General features: G+C 38.1%; 1 protein-coding gene across 11 annotated transcripts in view; it reads right to left on the minus strand.

Annotated features, from left to right (window-relative positions):
* The window catches only part of CATSPERE (catsper channel auxiliary subunit epsilon), a 195,172-nt gene that overhangs the window by 71,322 nt on the left and 101,981 nt on the right, over positions 1 to 21,869 (minus strand). For all 11 annotated transcript variants that reach the window (XM_071073422.1, XM_071073424.1, XM_071073412.1 and 8 more), the window contains 2 exons: positions 18,153 to 18,645; positions 9,608 to 10,085 (listed from right to left, as the gene is read on the minus strand). In XM_071073422.1, coding sequence (XP_070929523.1) covers positions 9,608 to 10,085; positions 18,153 to 18,645 — 971 coding nt within the window. The remainder of the gene's footprint in view (positions 1 to 9,607; positions 10,086 to 18,152; positions 18,646 to 21,869) is intronic.

A 21,869-nucleotide genomic window follows, 5' to 3' on the forward strand; every position in this document is an offset into this window, starting at 1 on the left:
TTTTGGATTATATATAATGTCCAAATTGCTTCATGACGTGGCCTGTCTGTTCGTTAGACAGGTTTGTCTCTGCCATTTTTTGCCTTACACTGTGTTATCTACTGAGACTGACCTAACTTCAGTTCCCCAAACATACCATGTTCTTTCCTGCCTCCACATCTTTGCACATGCTGTATTCTCAGCTTGGAACACTACCTCAATGCCCCATCCTAACCAGTGAAATCATTTGCTAATATATATATACTCTCTCCCCAGTTTTCAGTTGAGAAGTCATTTCCTCCACACCTAGTTTTCTGATCCCATACATCTGGATTGATGTTCCCAGTATTTGCTTTCATAGCACTTTCTCTTTAGCTGATCACACTGCTGACTACAAACATTATAAATGATCCTTACATTAAATATGAAGTTAAAATGAGAATTAAGAATAATTTAAAAGAATGATTTAAAAGATAATATGGCTAAAGCCATACAGAGAAAAATTCATAGCCTTTTGCTTGTGTGTAGCTTTGAATGCTTAGAAAACAAGAAAGACTAAAAATAAATGAACTAACCATTTAACTTAATAAGCAGGCAAGAGATGACTAAAGTTACAAAAAGAAAGCAGAAGTGAAGAATCAATAATGACAAAAGCAGAAATTAAATAAAAAAGAAAGTAGATAAAATTAAGAATTCATTTTAAAAGGAGAAGAAAGCAAAACAACCTAAAAAAATAGACAATCTCTTGCAAGCCAAACTAACAAGGGGGTTAGGCACAAACAATATTATAAATGAGGAAGATCATTACAGGTACATAAGAAATTTAAAAGTTAAAATAGCCCACTTTTACCAATAAATTAGAAAATCTACATAAAATGAATTATTTCCTAGAAAGATACGAACTTCTGAAATTGACTCAAGAAGGGATAAAAGATTAGATTAGCTCAATTAGAGAAAATAAAAATAATGAAGAGATACAACATTCCTGGTTGGGAAGACAAATATTGCAAACATCTATTCAACAAATTTATTGAATGCCTACTATGGGACTATACTGTTCTAATACTTGGGAGGAATACATTCATGAGAAAAACAGAAAATTCCTTCTCTTGTATGGCTTACATTCCAGCAGAGAAGACTGCCAATAAACATGAAAATAAATTATTTAGTGTGTTAGGTGATTAAGGATATAGTAAACAAAAAAGTATAGCACCAGGACAAATAGATTAGTGGAACAGAATAGCCTAGAAACAATCTGGTTAATGTGAGGAATGAACACATAATAGAAGTAGCATTTCAGATCAGTGGGAGAGGTTTGCTTAATAAAAGAATGGTTTAAGGCAACATCAGCTTTCAATGGGAAAAATACAATTAGATTCCTAACTCTTGCTAAATATCAAAACATAAAAATCAGAATTATAAAAATAATGAAAATATGTAATATTTTTATAATTGAAATGACCTGTCATGGCATATCAGAAGTTACAAATAAAAATATTAACAAATTTGACCATATAAAAATACAAATTCGAAATACCAAACTCCCTCCAAAAAGGTACAGGAAGTTACACACTAGAGAAAGTAGTTGCAATACATGAGATAAAGAACATATCAATATAGATAAACCCAATGCAAACATGTCCAAACAGTACGAATAGAAAATTCACGGAAAAGGGGGAGTTGTGGGCAACATGGGAGAATAGGAACAGCTCCGGTCTGCAGTTCCAGTGAGACCAACACAGAAGGTGGGTGATTTCTACATTTCCAACTGAGGTATCCGGCTTCTCTCACTGGGACTGGTTAGACAGTGGGTGCGGCCCACGGACGACAAGCTGAAGCAGGGTGGGGCGTCGTCTTACTGGGGAAGTGCAAGGGGTCGGGAACTCCCTCCCCTAGCCAAGGCAAGCCATGAGGGGCTGTGCCATGAGGAACCCACGGTCTTTGCAGCCCACAAACCAGGAGACTCCCTCAGGTGCCTACACCATCAGGGCCCTGGGTTTCAAGCACCGTTTGGGCAGACACCAAGCTAGCTGCAAGAGTTTTTTTTTTTTTTTTTTTCCATACCCCATTGGTGCCTGGAACACCAGTGAGACAGAATGATTCACTCCGCGGGAAAGGGGGCTGAAGCCAGGGAGCCCAGTGGTCTAGCTCAGCAGATCCCATCCCCATGGAGTCCACCAAGCTAAGATCCACTGGCTTGAAATTCTTGCTGCCAGCACAGTAGTCTGAACTCGACCTGGGACACTCCAGCTTGGTGGGGGAAGGAGCGTCTGCCATTAACGAGGCTTGAGTAGGCAGTTTTCCCCTGATAATGGAAATAAAGCTGCCAGGAAGTTCGAACTGGGTGGAGCCCATCACAGATCCGGAAGGCTGTTGTTGCCAGACTGCCTCTCTAGATTCCTCCTCTCTGAGCAGCGCATCTCTGAAAGAAAGGCAGCAGCCCCAGTCAGGGGCTTATAGATAAAACTCCCATCTCCCTGGGACAGAGCACCTGGGGGAAGGGGCAGCTGTGGGCCCAGCCTCAGCAGACTCAAACGTTCCTGCGTGCCAGCTCCGAAGAGGCAGTGGATCTCCCAGCACAGCCCTCAAGCTCTGCTAAAGGACAGACTGCTTCCTCAAGTGGGTCCCTGACCCCTGTGTCTCCTGACTGGAAGATACCTCCTAGCAAGGGTTGACAGACACCTCATACAGGAGAGCTCTGGTTGGCATCTGGCGGGTGCCCCTCTGGGACGAAGCTTCCAGAGGAAGGAACAGGTAGCAATCTTTGCTGTTCTGCAGCCTCCGCTGGTGATACCCAGGCAAACAGGGTCTGGAGTGGGCCTCCAGCAAACTCCAGCAGACCTGCAGCAGAGGCGCCTGACTGTTAGAAGGAAAACTAACAAACAGAAAGGAATAGCATGAACATCAACAAAAAGGACGTCCACACAAAAACCCAATCTAAAGGTCATCAACATCAAAGACCAAAGGTAGATAAATCCACAAAGATGAGGAAAAACCAGCGCAAAAAGGCTGAAAATTTCAAAGACCAGAACGCCTCTTCTCCTCCAAAGGATCATAACCACTTGCCAGCAAGGGAACAAAACTGGACAGAGAATGAGTTTGATTAATTGACATAAGTAGGCTTCAGAGGGGAGTAATAACAAACTCCTCTGAGTTAAAGGAGCATGTTCTAACTGAATGCAAGGAAACTAAGAACCTTGATAAAAGGTTAGACGAATTGCTAACTAGAATAACCAGTGTAGAGAAGGACATAAATGACCTGATGGAGCTTCACAGCACGAGAACTTTGTGAAGCATACACAAGTATCAATAGCCAAATTGATCAAGCAGAAGAAAAGATATCAGAGATTATAGATCAGCTTAATGAAATAAGCATAAAGACAAGATTAGAGAAAAAAGAATGAAAATGAATGAACAAATCCTCCAAGAAATATGGAATATGTGAAAAGACCAAACCTATATTTGATTGGTGTACCTGAAAGTGATGGGGAGAATGGAACCAAGTTGGAAAACACTCTTCAGAATATTATCCAGGAGAACTTCCCCAACCTAAGAAGACAAGCAAACGTTCAAATTCAGGAAATACGGAGAACACCACAAAGATACTCCTTGAGAAAAGCAACCACAAGACACATAATCATCAGATTCATCAAAGTTGAAATGAAGGAAAAAATGTTAAGAGCAGCCAGAGAGAAAGGTTGGGTTACCCACAAAAAGAAGTCCATCAGATTCACAGCAGATCTCTCTGCAGAAACCCCACAACCAGAAGAGTTGGGGGCAATATTCAACATTCTTAAAGAAAAGAATTTTCAACCCAGAATTTCATATCCAGCCAAACTAAGCTTCATAAGTGAAGGAGAAATAAAATCCTTTACAGACAAGCAAATGCTGAGAGAGTTTGTCACCACCAGGCCTGCCTTACAAGGGTTCCTGAAGGAAACACTAAATATGGAAAGGAAAAACCAGTACCAGCCACTGCAAAAACATACCAAACTGTAAAGGCCATCGACACTATGAAGAACTGCATCCACTAATGAGCAAAATAACCAGCTGGCACCATAATGAAAAGATCAAATTCACACATAACATATTAACCTTAAATGTAAATAGGCTAAATGCCCCAACTAAAAGACACAGACTGGCAAATTGGATCAAGAGTCAAGACCCATCGATGTGCTATATGCAGGAGACCCATTTCATGTGCAAAGGTACACATAGGCTCAAAATAAAGGGATGAAGGAATACTTACCAAGCAAATGGAAAGTAAAAATAAATAAATAAATAAATAAATAAATAAATAAATAAAAATTAAAAAAAAATGGGAGTTGCAATCCTAGTCTCTGATAAAACAGACTTTAAACCAGCAAAGATCAAAAAAGACAAAGAAGGGCATTACATAATTAAGGTAAAGGCATTAATGCAACAAGAAGAGCTAACTATCCTAAATACATATGCACCCAATACAGGAGCACCCAGATTTATAAAGCAAGTTCTTAGAGACCTACAAAAAGACTTAGACTCCCACACAATAATAGTGGGAGACTTGAACACCCCACTGTCAATACCAGACAGATCAATGAGAGAGAAAATTAACAAGGATATCCAGGACTTGAACTCACCTCTGGACCAAGCAGACCTAATAGACATCTACAGAACTCTCCACCCCAAATTGACAGAATATACATTCTTCTCAGTACAACATTGCACTTATTTTAAAATCGACCACATAATTAGAAGTAAAACACTCCTCAGCAAACACAAAAGAATGGAAATTGTAACAGTCTCTCAGACCACAGTGCAATCAAATTAGAACTCAGGATTAAGAAACTCACTCAAAACTACACAACTACATGGAAGCTGAACAACCTGTTCCTGAATGACTACTGGGTAAATAAATTAAGGCAGAAATAGGTAAGTTCATTGACACCAATGAGAACAAAGACACAACATACTAGAATATCTGGGACACAGCTAAAGCAGTGTTTAGAGGGAAATTTACAGCACTAAATTCCCACAGGAGAAAGCAGGAAAGGTCTAAAATTGACACCCTAACATAAAAATTAAAAGAACCAGAGAAGCAAGAGCAAACAAATTCAAAAGCTAGCAGAAGACAAGAAATAACTAAGATTGGAGCAGAACTGAAGGAGACAGAGACACGAAAAACCCTTCAAAAAATCAATGAATCCAGGAGCTGGTTTTTTGAAAAGATCGACAAAACAGACCACTAGCCAGCCTAATAAAGAAGAAAGGAGAGAAGAATTAAATGGACACAATAAAAAACGATAAAGGGGATATCACCACTGATCCCAAAGAAATACAAACTACCATCAGAGAATACTATAAACACCTCTATGCAAATAAACTAGAAAATATAGAAGAAATGGATAAATTCCTGGACACATACACCCTCCCAAGATGAAACCAGGAAGAAGTCGAGTCCTTGAATAGACCAATAACAAGTTCTGAAACTGAGGCAGTAATTAATAGCCTACTAACCAAAAAAAGCCAAGGACCAGACAGATTCACAGCTGAATTCTATCAGAGGTACAAAGAGGAGCCGGTACTATTCCTTCTGAAACTATTTCAAACAACAGAAAAAGAGGGACTCCTCACTAATTCATTTTATGAGGCCAGCATCATCCTGACACCAAAACCTGGCAGAGACACAACAAAATAAATTTCAGGCCAATATCCCTGATGAACATCGATGCAAAAATCCTCAATAAAATACTGGCAAACAAAATCCAGCAGCACATCAAAAAGCTTATCCACTATGATCAAGTCAGCTTCATCTCTGGGATGCAAGGCTGGTTCAATATATGCAAATCAATAAACATAATCTATTTCATAAACAGAACCAATGACAAAAACCACATGTTTATCTTAATGGACGCAGAAAAAGCCTTCAATAAAATTCAACACCCCTTCATGCTAAAAAACCTTCAATAAATTAGGTATTGATGGAATGTGTGTCAAAATAGTAAGAGCTATTTATGACAAACCCACAGCCAGTATCACACTGAATAGGCAAAAGCTGGAAGCATTCCCTCTGAAAACCGGCACAAGACAAGAATGCCTTCTCTCACCACTCCTATTCAATGTAGTATTGGAAGTTCTGGCTAGGGCAATCAGGCAAGAGAAAGAAAGAATGGGTATTCAAATAGGAAGAGAGGAAGTCAAATTGCCTCTGTTTGCAGATGACATGATTGTGTATTTAGAAAACCCCATTGTCTGAACCCAAAATCTCCTTAAGCTGGTAAGCAACTTCAGCAAAGTTTCAGGATACAAAATCAAGTACAAAAATCACAAGCATTCCTATACACCAATAACAGACAAACAGCCAAATCATGAGTGAACTCCCATTCACAATTGCTACAAAGAGAATAAAATACCTAGGAATACAACTTACAAGGGATGTGAAGGACCTCTTCAAGGAGAACTACAAAACACTGCTCAAGGAAATAAGAGCGGACACAAACAAAAGGAAAAACATTCCATGCTCATGGATAGGAAGAATCAATATAGTGAAAATGGCCACACTGCCCAAAGTAATTTATAGATTCAATGCTATCCCCATCAAAATACCATTAACTTTCTTCACAGAATTAGAAAAAACTACTTTAAATTTTATATGGAACCAAAAAAGAGTCCATATAGGCAAGACAATCCTAAACAAAAAGAACAAAGCTGGAGGCATCACGCTACCTGACTTCAAACTATACTACAAGGTTACAGTAAGCAAAACAGCATGGTACTGGTACCAAAACAGATAATATAGACCAATGGAACAGAACAGAGGCCTCAGAAATAACACCACACATCTACAACCATCTGATCTTTGACAAATCTGACAAAAACAAGCAATGGGGAAAGAATTCCCTATTTAATAAATGGTGTTGAGAAAACTGGCTAGCCATATGCAGAAAGCTGAAACTGGATCCTTTCCTTACACCTTATACAAGAATTAAGACGGATTAAAGACTTAAACTTAAGACCTAACACCACAAAAACCCTAGAAGAAAACCTAGGCAATACCATTCAGGACATAGGCATGGGCAAAGACTTCATGACTAAAACACCAAAACAATGGCAACAATAGTCAACATTGACAAATGGGATCTAATTAAGCTAAAGAGATTTTGCACAGCAAAATAAACTATCATCAGAGTGAAAAGGCAACCTACAGAATGGGAGAAAATTTTTGCAATCTATCCATCTGACAAAGGGCTAATATCCAGAATCTACAAAAACTTAAACAAATTTACAAGAAAAAATAACTCCATCAAAAAGTGGGCAAAATATATGAACAGATACTTCTCAGAAGAAGACATTTATGCAGCCAAAAATCATATGGAAAAAAGCTCATCATCACTGGTCATTAGAGAAATGCAAATCAAAACCACAATGACATACCGTCTCATGCCAGTTAGAATGGCGATCTTTAAAATGTGGCGATTCCTCAAGGATCTAGAACTAGAAATACCATTTGACCCAGCAATCCCATTACTGGGTGTATACCCAAAGGATTATAAATCATTCTACTATAAAGACATATGTACACCTATGTTTATTGCAGCACTGTTCACAATAGCAAATACTTGGAACCCAAATGCCAATCAATGATAGACTGGATACCAACCCAAATGCCCATCAGTGACAGACTGGATAAAGAAAATGTGGCACATATACAACATGGAATACTATGCAGCCATAAAAAAGGATGAGTTCATGTTGTTTGCTGGGACATGGACGAAGCTGGAAACCATCATTCTCAGCAAACTAACACAGGAATAAAAAACCAAACACCACACGTTCTCACTCGTAAGTGGGAGTTGAACAATGAGAACACATCGACACAGGGAGGGGAACATCACACACCGAGGCCTGTCAGGGGTTGGGAGGGTAATGGAGGGATAGCATTAGGAGAAATACCTAATGTAGATGATGGGTTGATGGGTGCAGCCAACCACCATGGCATGTGTATACTTATGTAACAAACCTGCACATTCTGCACATGTATCCCAGAACTTAAAGTATAATAAATAAAAAATAAAACAGAAATAACGAAATGACAAGAAAAATAGAAATTCACAGAATATGGCCAATACATTTATGAAACTAGATAAAACATCTAATTATAAAAGATATGTGCAATAAAATGAGAATAACATTTTCTATATAACCAGTAACTGTTAAACAGATTATATGAAAATGACACATTTTCAAACTTTTGGGGGAGTTTAGACTGTGACAAACTTTGCTGGTGGGTAAGTGAGAAGGATTTATCAACTTTTTAAATATTTGTAATTTCTGATTCACGAATTCTATATCCAGTAATTTATATTACAGAAACACTTGTATCGGTATGTGTACATATGCATTATTTGTAACAGAAAAAGAACTGAAGCCTAATATCTATCCAAATAGCTATCTGCACCCCTGTTAATTAGACAGTAGTGTGCATAGACAGTGGAACATTACATAGCAGTTAAAATGGCATTAATTTTATATCTATTATATGTATTGTTTTGAAAACATGCCCATTATATTTAGTATTTGCTTATTTGAAAGTCTGGACAAACTCACAGGAGTTTTTTTTTTTGTTTGTTTGTTTTTTTTTTTTGAGACAGGATCTCGCTCTGTTGTCCAGGCTGGGGAGTTCAGTGATGTGAACATGGCTCACTGCAGCCTTGACCTCCCGGGCTCAAATGATCCTCCTGTCTCAGTCTCCTGAGTAGCTGGGGCCACAGGCGCGTACCACCATGCCCAGTTTTAAGTTTTTAGTAGGGATGAGGTCTCTCCATGTTGCACAGGCTGGACTCGAACTCCTGAGGTCAAGTGATCCTCCCACCTTGGCCTTCCAAAGTGCTGGCATTAGAAGCATGAGCCACCACGCCCAGCCTTACAGGAGTTTCTTAATAGTTGGTTATTTGGGAAATGAGAATGGTGAGAGTTGAAGGACTTGAACTTCCTACTTCATAAACTTATGAATGGTTTGAGCATGTTATATTTCATTGTTTCTGAATGACCTTCAGTACAACATTCAAAGTGGGTATCTGTCATCCTCTAAAATCTATCCCCAATGTATCATTCTAACCTTGTCTTCTTATCACTGTGGCTCATGGTTGTTTAAAAAACACATACAATCCTGTTTCATATGTGCTTTACAACATAAAACCTCCCTTTACAGGTTTCAGAGGGAGCATGGCCCTATCAACACCTTGATTTTCCACTTCTAGCCTCCAGAACTGTGAAGTAATACATTTATGTTGTTTTAAGTCATCCAGTTTGTGGTAGTTTGTTCTGGGAGCCCCAGGAAACGTAACACAATACCACAGCACCTCCTACACATACGACGTATACATAAATTGCTTAGTTAGAATCTACTGATTGATTAAAATGAAACTCCCCTCTCCCCAGCAAAAAGAAACTGAGTTTGCCCTTTTGCTATGTGAGCTCATAGTTAACATTACTTGAATTTAAAGTCGATTCATTTGTAGGTGATAAGAAGTGCACCTTTGGCTGTCAAAAACACCACATATTGGTACATTAAAAATTGTTACATCATTATAAGGAAGGTGTCTATAGTAAAATCTAGAATAATGTTAGTAGACTGAGAATGCCTTACCTATGAAAACTTCATGAATAATGCTGTCATTTGATAGCATTGATAGATTTCCATGTCCTGCAGGTGTCTGTAAAATCCCAGTAAAGGTGAAATTATGGTAACAATAGTAGATACTATGCTTGTTCCATAGTATTAATCCTGGCAGTGCTGAAAATATAAAATATGGAACGAAAACACTGTCAATAGGGGCATCTAACGTAAACTCTTGGGAAACCCACTGTTTTGTATCTTCATTATATATCACTAAGAAAATCTTTTTGGTGACGGTACATATAGTGCAATAACTTAAAAACACAGCAATCTCCAGAGGGTGTCCTGTATACTCAACACTGTGTATCGTCAGAGTAGCAGTTACTGATAGATTTAGGATGTTTTTCAGTTCTGTGGTAGTTACTAATCTGGTAAATTTAAGAAGAATATATTCGAGGTAAACTTCATTTTCTGTCCAGACTGCAAAGTTGCTTCTTCTTTCTTTAGCCTATGAAAAAGTGAAAAATGATGAGAAAAATCTTCGATTTTAGAGATGGGTCTAATAACTTCTCTTTTTTAAATGTAAATTTTATTTTTTAAAATTTTATTTCAATAGGTTTTTGGGGAACAGGTGGTGTTACATGAATAAGTTCTTTAGTGGTGATTTCTGAGATTTTGGTGCACCCAAAATCTCTGAGCAGTGTACACTGTACCCAATGTGTGGTCTTTTATCCCTCATCCCCCTCCCATCCTGCCCCCGACTCCCGCCCGAGTCTTCAAAGTCCATTGTATCTCTACACCTTTGTGTCCTCATAGCTTAGCTCCCAAGGTCTAACAACTTCCATCTTCTAATTTGCTACATTTAAAAAATAGAGACCAGGTGTGGTGGTTTCATGCCTATAATCCCTGCACTTTGGGAGGCTGAGGCAGGAGAATCACTTGAAGTCAGTGGTTTGAAACTACTCTGGGTAACACAATGAGACCCCATTTCTACAAAAGTTAAAAACTAGTTGGGGGTGGTGGTATGTGTCTGTAGTCTCAGCTATTTGGGAGGCTGAGGTGGAAGGATCACTTGAGCCCAGGAGTTCAAGGATGCAGTGAGCCATGATTATGCCACTGTACTCCGACCTGGGTGATAGGGTGAGACCCTGTCTCTAAAAAAAATAAATACATAAAAACAAAAGGTAGTAAATACTATGGTTTGATTCGTTTCAATATATTTTTGAATAATACTTCAGGCATAGAAATATATTAAATAGAAATTGATCATATTACATATAACCATAAAGATAAATTATTCCAATTACTTGTTTATAAATTGTTTCTATCAATAGGAATAATAAATTTTAATTCCTTTTAAATCTTTTAAGCACATCAGCCTTCTCTTTATGTATTTATCACTCTGGCCTGGAGTGCCCCTTTGACCTTGATGTTTACTAAGGTCAACATATAAGGTCTCTTCAAATATTAACTCATTTTTGGAATTCTAGATTCCTTGGTTACCAGATAAAGAGAAGAGAAAACTTAAAACCTTAGACAAATGAATTGTACCCTTTTATGGATATAGGCTGTTAGATGGGAAGGGTATTCAGAAACCGCTGTGCCTGAAACTCGGTGGGCCTAATTTCATCAAGGAGTCCAAGGCCTCCCTTCTCCTCTGCCTCCTCTCCCCACTGTTTCTAATTTTTTCAGGATTTTCACTTAGTATGTAATTTCTATGTACATGACATTCAAAAGGAGTCTTTTGAAAACATCTTGCTGTCCTCATTTTACTTAATGTACAAATATTTAGCGTATACTGAAACAGGAGGTAGGCAGATATCAAACTGGTAACCAAAGAAAGACACAATTTGGGATAAAAAGTCATTTTGCTAAATGCGGATTCACTTTAAAGTATAGAACTTATGTTGCTGGAAATGAGTGAAACAATTCTTAAAGAAGAAATAGAGTAGAAACAAAATGATGAGCTATAGAAGAAACCCACGGTCATTGTCATTCTTGTCAGAGAGATGGGAAGAGGAGCACGTCATAAACATGATAGATGAGAATTCCAAGGATTCCCAGCCAAGAAGTGAGTTTTCACTCTCACCCACAAACCCTTTCCCACATAACTCCACTTAATGCTTCGGCATAATCATGCAGGTGAGGTGAAAGATCCTTTGAAGTATTCAAGGTCTCTTCAAAATGTAAGGTAGTAAGTCTTTGAAGGCAGGAAAGGGGCATCAAGCTGGGCAAGTTGAGAGAAACCCATCCACACTCTGGATTCTCAGCTCCTGATGAGGAGTGGGGTAAGGGAGTGGAGAGGAACTCTCCTTGAGCCATGCGTGGCCTCTACGCAGAGTGTAAAGCAGCCTCCCTGACAGAATTGGGACAGGGAAATAGGAGACAGAAGGAGAGGGAGAGGGAGAAGGAGAGGGGAGTGTGGAGTGGGCAGGAGGAGAAGGGGAGGAAGAGAGGAAGATGCACCAAAATTCAGCGTCAGATGAGAAAGTAAAGATAATTACCCAATGATCAAAAAGCTAGAAGCTAGGCTGTAAAGCAGAGATAGCTCTCCCAAGGATTTCGAAAGTTGGTGGCACCACTGTGAGGTATTAAGAGATCTCTGGAATGTTGTCAGTGCTGAGGTACCAAGAATGTCTAAAAAGAAAATAACTATAATAAAAATGCTGAAGGTTCTAGTGGAAAAGATGGGCAACATAGTGAAGAGATGAGGAATTTCAGCCAAGATATAGAAATGATAAAAAAGGAACAAAATGGAAATTCTATAAATAAAATAAAAATCAAGAATAAAGAAATAATTGGAGGAGTTTGAGACCAGCCTAGCCAACATGGCAAAACCCCGTCTCTACTAAAAATACAAAAATTAGCCATTGGCTGAGCATTGGGGCACGTGCCTGTAGTCCCAGCTACTCATGAGGCTGAAGCAGGAGAATCACTTGAATCTGGGAGGTGGAGTTGCAGTGAGCTGAGATCGTGCCACTGCACTCCAGCCTGGGCAACAAGAGTAAAACTCGATCTCAAAAAAAAAAAAAAAAAAAAAAAAAAAAAACAGAGAGAGAGAGAGAGAAATAATTGGGGCCAGGCATGGTGGCTCATGCCTGTAATCTCAGCACTTTGGGAAGCCAAGGTGGGAGGATTGCTTGAGGCCAACCGTTTGAGGCAGCAGTGAGTTTTGATTGTGGCATTTCACTCCAGCCTGGGTGGCAGAGTGAGACCTTGTCTTAAAAAAACTCAGATGCACTTACCAAGAAGCTGGAGAAAGCAGAGGAAAAAAGCAGTGAACTTGAAGACAGGTTAATAGCATGTATATAAGCTGAAATACACAGGAAAAAACAGTGAAAAAATAATGAACAGGTCATCTGAGATCTGTGAGACAATATTAAAAGGTCTCATACAGGTGTTTTTGGAATCCTAGTAGGAGAGGAAAAAGAAAATTAGGTTGAAGAAACATTTGAAGAGATAATAGCCACGGACATTCCAAGATTAATGAAAGACATAAACCCAGAAATCCAAGAAACTCAATTGAACCTCAAGTAGGATAAACACAAAGGAAATAACATCTAGGCACATAGTAGAACTGCTGAAAACCAGAAAGAAATTTTCCAAGAATCTGGGAAATTTCATATATATATATGAATATTTCAAATAAAATTATATATACATATATATAAATATATAAAAGAATAAAATACTTTGGAATAAATTTGACCAAAGAGGTAAAAAATCTGTACACTGGAAACTATAAGATATTAATGAAGGAAACTGAAGAAATACATATAAATGGAAAGATATCTCATATTCCTAAATTGGAATAATTACTATTGTTAAAATGTCCATACTAATACCACCTTCTGTAGACTCTGATTAACAGAGTCAATGTAATCTCTATCAAAATTCCAAGGGCATTTTTCACAGAAATCGAAAAAACAATCCTAAAATTCATATGGAACCATGAAAGACCCTGAGGAGCCAAAGCAATCTTGAAGAAGAACAAAGTTTAAAGCATCATAGTTCCCAATTTCAAACTATATTACAAAGCTATAGCAATCAAAACAGTATAGTACTTCCTGAAAAACAGACACATTTAAGCCAACAGAACAGAATAGAGAACCCAGAAGTAAATCCATGCATATATGGCCAACTAATCTTTCTTAATAATGCAAAGAACACAATCCAGATAGAAGAGTCTCTTCAATAAGTGGTGTGGAGAAAACAGGATATCCACATGCAAAAAAAAAAAAAAAAAAAAAAAAAATTATTTTATGCTCTAATTAATAAAATTGCTTTCTTACTTTCTCTTTTGGATAGCTTGTTGTTAGTGTATAGAAATGCAACTAATTGTTGTATGTTGATTTTGTAACCTGCAACTTTACTAAATTTATTTGTTAGTTCTAACAGTTTGGGGGCAAAAAAGAGAGAAGAAAGAAAAGGAAAAAAGAAGTTATAAAAATTGAAATTGTACTAGTTATTAAAATTAACTCAAAATGGATTAAAAACTTAATGTAATATCTGAAACTCTCAAATTCCTAGAAGAAAACACAATAAACCACCTTGACATTGGTCAATATGGTCTGGATCTGTGTCCCCTCCCAAATTTCATGTTGCATATTATAACTTCTTCCAGTGTTTTACTTTTAGTCTACCTATCCCCCTTATATTTAAAGTGGGCTTCTAAATAAAAATGTATAATTTGGTCTTTAAAAAAATCCAATCTGACAATCTCTTTTAATTAGTGGTTTTAGACCATTTAGATTTAATGTAATTATTGTTGTGTTTAGACTGAGTTATACATTTTATTTTCTATTGTATCCTCTGGGTTTTGTTCCTCTATTTCCCTTTTCTGCCTTCTTTTGGATTTTATAATTTTTTTTAGTATTTCATTTTAGTTCATTGAAATTTTTACTCTATCTTGTATAAATGTTTTTAGTGGTTGCTATCAGGATTACAATACATCCACTTAAATTTATTTATTTTTTTATATATATATATATATATATATATATTTTTAGAGAAAGTGTCTCATTTTGTCACCCAAGCTAGAGTGTAATGGTGTGATCACAGTTCACTGCAGCCTTCAACTCCTGGGCTCAAGCAACCTTCCCACTTCAGCATTCCAAGTAGCTAGGACTACAGGTGTAAGACACTTCACCTGATTAACTTTTTTAATTTTTTATTTGTAGAGAACAGGATTTTGCTTTGTTGCCCAGGCTGGTCTCAAACTCCTGGCATTTAGCAATCCTCCTGCCTTGGCCTCCCAAACTGCTGAGATGAACTATTCTACTCAGCCTTATCAGTGTTTTGTAGTCTTCCTTGCAGAGATCTTTCACATCCTTGGTTAAATTTATTCCTAGGAGTTTTTTTGTTTGTTTTTGTTTTTGTTTTTGGTAGGTATTGTAAATGGGATTGCCTTCTTGATTTATTTTATTTTTTTTTTTTTTTGAGACGGAGTCTCGCTGTGTCTCCCAGGCTGGAGTGTAAGTGGCCGGATCTCGGCTCACTACAAGCTCTGCCTCCCGGGTTTACGCCATTCTCCTGCCTCAGCCTCCCGAGTAGCTGGGACTACAGGCGCCCGCCACCTCGCCCGGCTAGTTTTTTGTATTTTTTAGTAGAGACGGGGTTTCACCGTGTTAGCCAGGATGGTCTCGATCTGCTGACCTCGTGATCCGCTCGTCTCGGCCTCCCAAAGTGCTGGGATTACAGGCTTGAGCCACTGCGCCCGGCCACTATGCTGCTGATTTTTGTATGCTAATTTTATATCCTGCAACTTTACTGAATTTATTATTTTCAAGAATTTTTTTGTGGAGTCTAGGTTTTTCTAAATATAAGATCATATTATCTGCAAAAAGGGACAGTTTGAATTCCTCTTTTCCAATTTAAATGCCTTTTATTTCTTTCTCTTTACTGACTGCTCTGGCTAGGACCTCCAGTACTAAGTTGAATATGAGTGGTGAGGGTGGGAATCCTTGTCTTGTTTCAATTCTTACAGGAAAGGCTTTAAACTTTAAACTTATATATTCAGTATGATGTTTAGCTGTGGGTTTGTCATATATGACTTTTATAATTTGGGGGTATGTTCCTTCTATGCCTAGTTTAATGTTTTGTTTTGTTTTGTTTTTTGAGGTGGAGTCTCACTATGTCGCCAGTCTGCAGTCAGTGGTACGATCTTGGCTCACTGTAACCTCCGCCTCCTGGGTTCAAGCAATTGTCTTGCCTCAGCCTCCCAAGTAGCTGGGACTACAGGCGTGTGCCACCACACCTAGCTAATTTTTGTATTTTGAGTAGAGACGGGGTTACACCATATGGGCCAGGCTGGTCTTGAACTCCTGACCTCGTGATCTGCCCGCCGTGGCCTCCCAAAGTGCTGGGATTACAGGTGTGAGTCACTGTACCCGGCCAGTTTGTTGAATTTTTATCATGAAGGGATGTTGAATTTATCACATGCTTTTTCTGTATCTATTGAGATGATCAGACGGTATTTGTCCTTCATTCTGTGGATGTAACACACTGATTTGTGTATGTCAAATTATCCTTACATTGCTGGTATAAATCCCATGGTGTGTTCTGGTTTTGATGTGCTGTTTTATTCAGTTTGCTAGAATTTTTTTTGAGGGTTTTTGTGTTTTATGTGCATCAGGAATATTGGCCTGTAAGTTTTGTTTTATTGTGTTGTGTTCTTCTCTGGTTTTGGTATCAGGGTAAGGGTGGTCTTGTAGAATGAGTTAGGGATAATTCCCTCCTCTTCAATTTTACAACTTAATAGTAAAAAAATCCCATTTAAAAGTGGGCAAAGGTCATGAATAGATATTTCTCAAAAGATACACAAATGGCCAACAGGTATGTGAAAAAACAGTTAACATCACTTATCATCAGGGAAATGTAAATCAATACCACAATGAGATATTATTTTACCCTGTTAAATGGCTATTATTGTTATTTTTTATTTTTTTATTTTATTTTATTTTATTTTTAAGAGATGGGGTCTCACCATGTTGCCCTGGCTGGGGTCTCACCATGTTGCCCAGGCTGGTCTCTAACACCTAGGCTCAAGCAATCATCCCACCTTGGCCTCCCAAAGTACCGCAACTACAGGTGTGAGCCATCCTGCCCAGTCTGGCAATTATTAAAATGACAAAAAAAAAAAAAAATTAACAGATGCTGGCAAGGAGGCAGAGAAAAGGAAGCTCACATACCCTATTGGTGGGAATGTAAATTAACACAACCGCCATGAAAAACAGTATGGAGGTTTCTCAAAAAACTAAACATATAACTACCATACAATCCAGCATTCCCACTACTGGGTATTTATCAAAAGGAAAAGAAATCAGTGTATCAAAGGGAAACCTGTACTTACATGTTTATTGCAACACTATTCACAACAGCAAAGACATGGAATCAACGTAAGTGTACATCAATGGATGAATGGATAAAGAAAATGGGGTGTATATACCCAATGGAATACCGTTTGGCCATAAAAATAACAAAATCATGTCGTTTGCAGCAATATGGATGGAACTGGAGATCATTATTGTAAAGTGAAATAAGCCAGGCACAGAAAGACAAATACTACATGTTCTCACTCATATGTGGAAGGTAAAAACCGTGATCTCATGGAAACAGAATGGAATGATGGATATTAGAGTCTGGGAAGGTGGGGTGCATGGGAGGGAGTATAAAGAGAAGTTGATTAATGGGTACAAATATACAGTTAAATAGAAGAATAAGTTGTAATGTTTTATATCTAACTGACAGTTCAATAGAAGAAATAAGTTCTAGTGTTTCTAGTATATATATATAAGTATATGTAAATAATTATATATATATATATATATAATTATTTTTATTTATTTATTCATTTCGAGATGAAGTCTCGCTTTGTCGCCCAGGCTGGAGTGCAGTGGTGCGATCTTGGCTCACTGCAAGCTCTGCCTCCCAGCTTCACACCATTCTCCTGCCTCAGCCTCCCGAGTAGCTGGGTCTACAGGCACCCACCACTGCGACTGGCTAATTTTTTGTATTTTTAGTAGAGATGGGGCTTCACCGTGGTCTCGATCTCCTGACCTTGTGATCCGCCCACCTTGGCCTCCCAAAATGCTGGGATTACAGGTGTGAACCGCCGCACCGGGCCAGCAACAATATTTTTAACATTTCAAAGTCACTAGGAGAGAGGAAATGATACCAACAAGTAGACATAGTAAATATTGAAGGAGATAGATACCCCAAAGACCCTGACTTGATCATTACACTTTCTATGCATGTAACAAAAACTCATTATTCACTTTGTTTGGGGAAAATAATATTTGGGTCTTTTGCCCATATCAAGGTAAAACAAAGCTCTCATATTATGACTGAACTGCATAATAACATACCAGATTAATTTTATTTTTAGTTGTTGGAGGTGTATCTCTACTGTAAAGAGGTCTCCGAGAAGTTGAGTTAGAGCTGTTTACAGCCTTAGATAAAACAACTGGGCAAAAAGCTGCATGGTACGTCTCTGTTTATCCCTGAATAAATGGTATGGTAAATACATTTGTAAAATATAAATATATTTATTAAATCTAAAATATCTCTTACTAACCTTGGATAAATATTTGACCCAACACCATTTTCTTGATGAAATGCCAATAATTCCACCATTAGGAAGATTTAGAATTCTTCCCAGTTTTAGAAATCCACGAAAACTTTTTTGGTAAAGAACACCATTTGTAAGAAAAAATACTCCATCCCGCGATACGATCACATCAGCCACACTCCGTCTTTCAGCATCACTCAGACTGCCTGGAGGCACTCTGATTCTGGTCCACGTACGGAATGAATCATTTGTTTGAAAGGTCTCCATATCAGTTACCAAAACAACAGATGCAACAACACAAGCATCCCAGGAAACCATTAATTGACTACCACGTGGTGAAGAGATTGGTAAAGAACCAGGAATTTCAGGTATGGTCAACGAAGGAAAAGTCAACACAATAAGAAAATCTGCAATAAAGCAATCTTGAAAAGTAACTTGGTTTCCTCTAATCTCCTTTAGTGCATCATCTCTTGTCATTGGTACCATAATATGCCAGGTCCTAAGAAGAGAAAGAAAAGAGAGTAAAATGAGCTCTGCCTCGTCTGCTCCATCTTGTACAGTTGATATTTATCATCTTGAAAACATTTTTAATTTTTATCAATACAAATCTGGATAAGACAAATAGTATTAAAATGCAGCCACTGCCACATTGTTTTTGTCATGCTTCACTCTGGTCCTAAAGGAAAACAATCTTGACTCTTGCAGCTGTTTCTTCTGCAATATGTCTCTGTATTGTCAAGTAAAGATTCTTTTTTTTTTTTTTTTTTTTTGAGACGGAGTCTCACTCTGTCGCCCAGGCTGGAGTGCAGTGGTGCGATCTCGGCTCACTGCAAGCTCCGCCTCCCGGGTTCACGCCATTCTCCTGCCTCAGCCTCCCGAGTAGCTGAGATTACAGGCGTCCGCCACCACGCCCAGCTAATTTTTTGTATTTTTGTAAAGATGGGGTTTCACCATGTTAGCCAGGATGATCTCGATCTCTTGACCTCGTGATCCGCCCGTCTCAGCCTCCCAAAGTGCTGGGATTACAGGCATGAGCCACCGCGCCCAGCCTCAAGTAAAGATTCTTATATGCTCTTTCTTAATATATAATTTTTATACATTATCTATTACCTTCTTTTTTCTCTTTTATTACTGCTACTTGTGGAGCAGGGCTAACTCCTAGGCAGTGTACCCAGAGCCAACCCTATTGCCTTCTTATATGGCAGATCAAGATGTATCTCTCATGTGCCATGCCTACTTACACATCTTCTCTCCATCTCTCAAATTAGTTACATTACCTTTTTAGTTACATGAATAGAATGTTTATATTGTTTAGATTTACTGTGTAAATATTGCTTTCTACTGAACCAGTTCTATGAGTATGTTTTCTTCTCTCTACATGCATATATATACATAACTTTTCCTGGAGTTAATACTTGTTTTGTCTAAAAATTTTGGTTAGTTTTCCAGTAGGTAGTTAAAATAGCATTTTATGCTATTTTCCATGTGATAAATGCAGAGATAATCCAGTATTTGTTTCCTGGGGTTTCCCTTCATTACTCTCTCTTTGCTGCCACTTACAGGATCTCATGCTTTGATCTTTTCTGTTTTGCTAAAGCACATTCCTCAGCACCTTCCTGTGAAAGAATGTATAAACATACATTTTTTGAGACCTTGAATACCTGAAAAGATCTTTATTTTACACACCTGATGAATAATAGGTTAGGGAGAGGGCATTTTCTCCAGTCCTTTGGTAATCAGAATCACTGAGAAAGTCAGGTGATAGATTGATTTTTATTATTTAAATGGTTGTCCTGCTATAAGTTTTTGGGATCATTCCTTTTTCTCGCCAATCTAAAATTTGACAGGGCAGAGTCTATCTTTTGAAGTGGGAACATGGAGTAATATACAAAAGCAAACACTCTGACATATCTTAGAAGCACTGAACATTTCTAAGCAGAGTTTCTCAGCTGGGCAATTCAAATGACAGCAGGCTGAAAGATGTTCAGTAAACACCTCTTGAGTCACTCATTTTCTTAATGAATACATACTTGGGTTGGCGATGATGACATTGTGCCCACTCAGCAGGACCCAGGTGAAGGGGACCTCAAGTTAGGGCAGTTGTAGAACTGTCACCAAACCTCTTATGCCTTAAATCATGTCAAAAAGAAACTCAGTGTAATTTCCACTTTTTGCAAGCCACATCACCTGGCTCTAACATTGGTTCCAATTGCAATTTCTTAAATCACAATATCATTTTGCTACATTGTCCACTGGTTATATAATAACCTCAAATATGCAGTCACTTTGTAACTAGGTATGTATGACTGTTTTGTTTGAATGGACAATTGGTTATCTACAGGCATAAATGGGACTCAGCACAAAAGGGCTGCACAGGGCAAACTGCTCTTTTTTGATTTTCCATATCAATCATTTTATTTTCAAATTTTAATTTTTAAAATTGTGACTATACACTTTTCAAGAATTTTTTGGCTTTCCACTGTATAGCATCCTAATATATATATTCTCTTATTTTTGTGAAGATGCTATTCATATTGGTAAGAGTTCTCCAGAGAATAGAATAGGATATATAGAAACAGACAGAGATTTATTATGAGTGGTTGCCTCTCACATGATTATGGAAGCTGAGAAGTCCCATGATTTGCTGTCTACCAGATTGGAGGCCCAGTAAAGCCAGTGGTGTAGTTCCAGTCCAAGTCCAAAGATGTGAGAACCAGGAGAACCAACAGAGTTAGTCTCAGTCTCAGTCCAGAGACCTCAAAACTGGGATGCCAATGTTGTGAGTCCTGGTCCAAGTCTGAAGGCTTGAGAAGCAGGAAAGCCAATGGCTGAGTGCAGGAAAAGATGGATGTTGCAACTCAAGAAGACACAGTGGATTTGCTCTTCTTTTGCCCTTTTGTCCTATTCAAGCCCTCAATGGACTGCATGATGCCCAACCACACTGGTGAGGGTTATCTTCTTTACTCAAGTCTACCAATTCAAATGCTAATCTCTTCCAGAAATACCCTCACAGACACACCCAGAAATAATGTTTACCAGCTATCTGGGCATCCCCTAGCCCAGTAAAGTTGATGCATACAACTAACCATTACAAGTCCATTCATTGTCAACTTGGCACCCATATGCATCTCAAAGTATCTCTAAATAAAGACAATAATGAGGTCATAATTCTACCTAACATGGCACAACAATACTGCACAACAACTGAAAATGCACTACTCTCTTCTCCAGAAGAGGAGGTTGAAGTCCTTCAGTGATGTCTGCTCTTCTCCCAATATTCTGTAACTTAAATTATATGGTAAAAAGTTAACTATATGTATATATATATACACACACACACAAATATATTCTTAACAAAATAAGGAGGAAATACTCATGACGATTACATTCTGCATTTATATAACTGGTTATGTGGTTATAAGCTGGTATTTATAGCTGACTTCCTCTGCTACCCATTCTGTATTACTTCTGCCTTCTGTAAGAACCTCAGCTGGTCATGGTTCTTTACCTGAGGGATAACTCAAATCTCCATTCCTAAAGTGTCTGGGCCATTTGTAGTCTTGGCTGGAATGGGTTTGTACAGTTTTCCATTGACCTTAATCACAGAGCATGGTAATATTATGAGATGCATAAGGGATCTCCTGTATTTCAGACATAGTCTGCCTTATCTACATTGTGGAATAGTATTCCAATTTCCCCTTGGTAGTCTGGATAAATCACTCC

Source organism: Macaca nemestrina, chromosome 1 (genome assembly GCF_043159975.1).
Source record: "Macaca nemestrina isolate mMacNem1 chromosome 1, mMacNem.hap1, whole genome shotgun sequence".
Classification (NCBI taxonomy): Eukaryota; Metazoa; Chordata; class Mammalia; order Primates; family Cercopithecidae; genus Macaca; species Macaca nemestrina.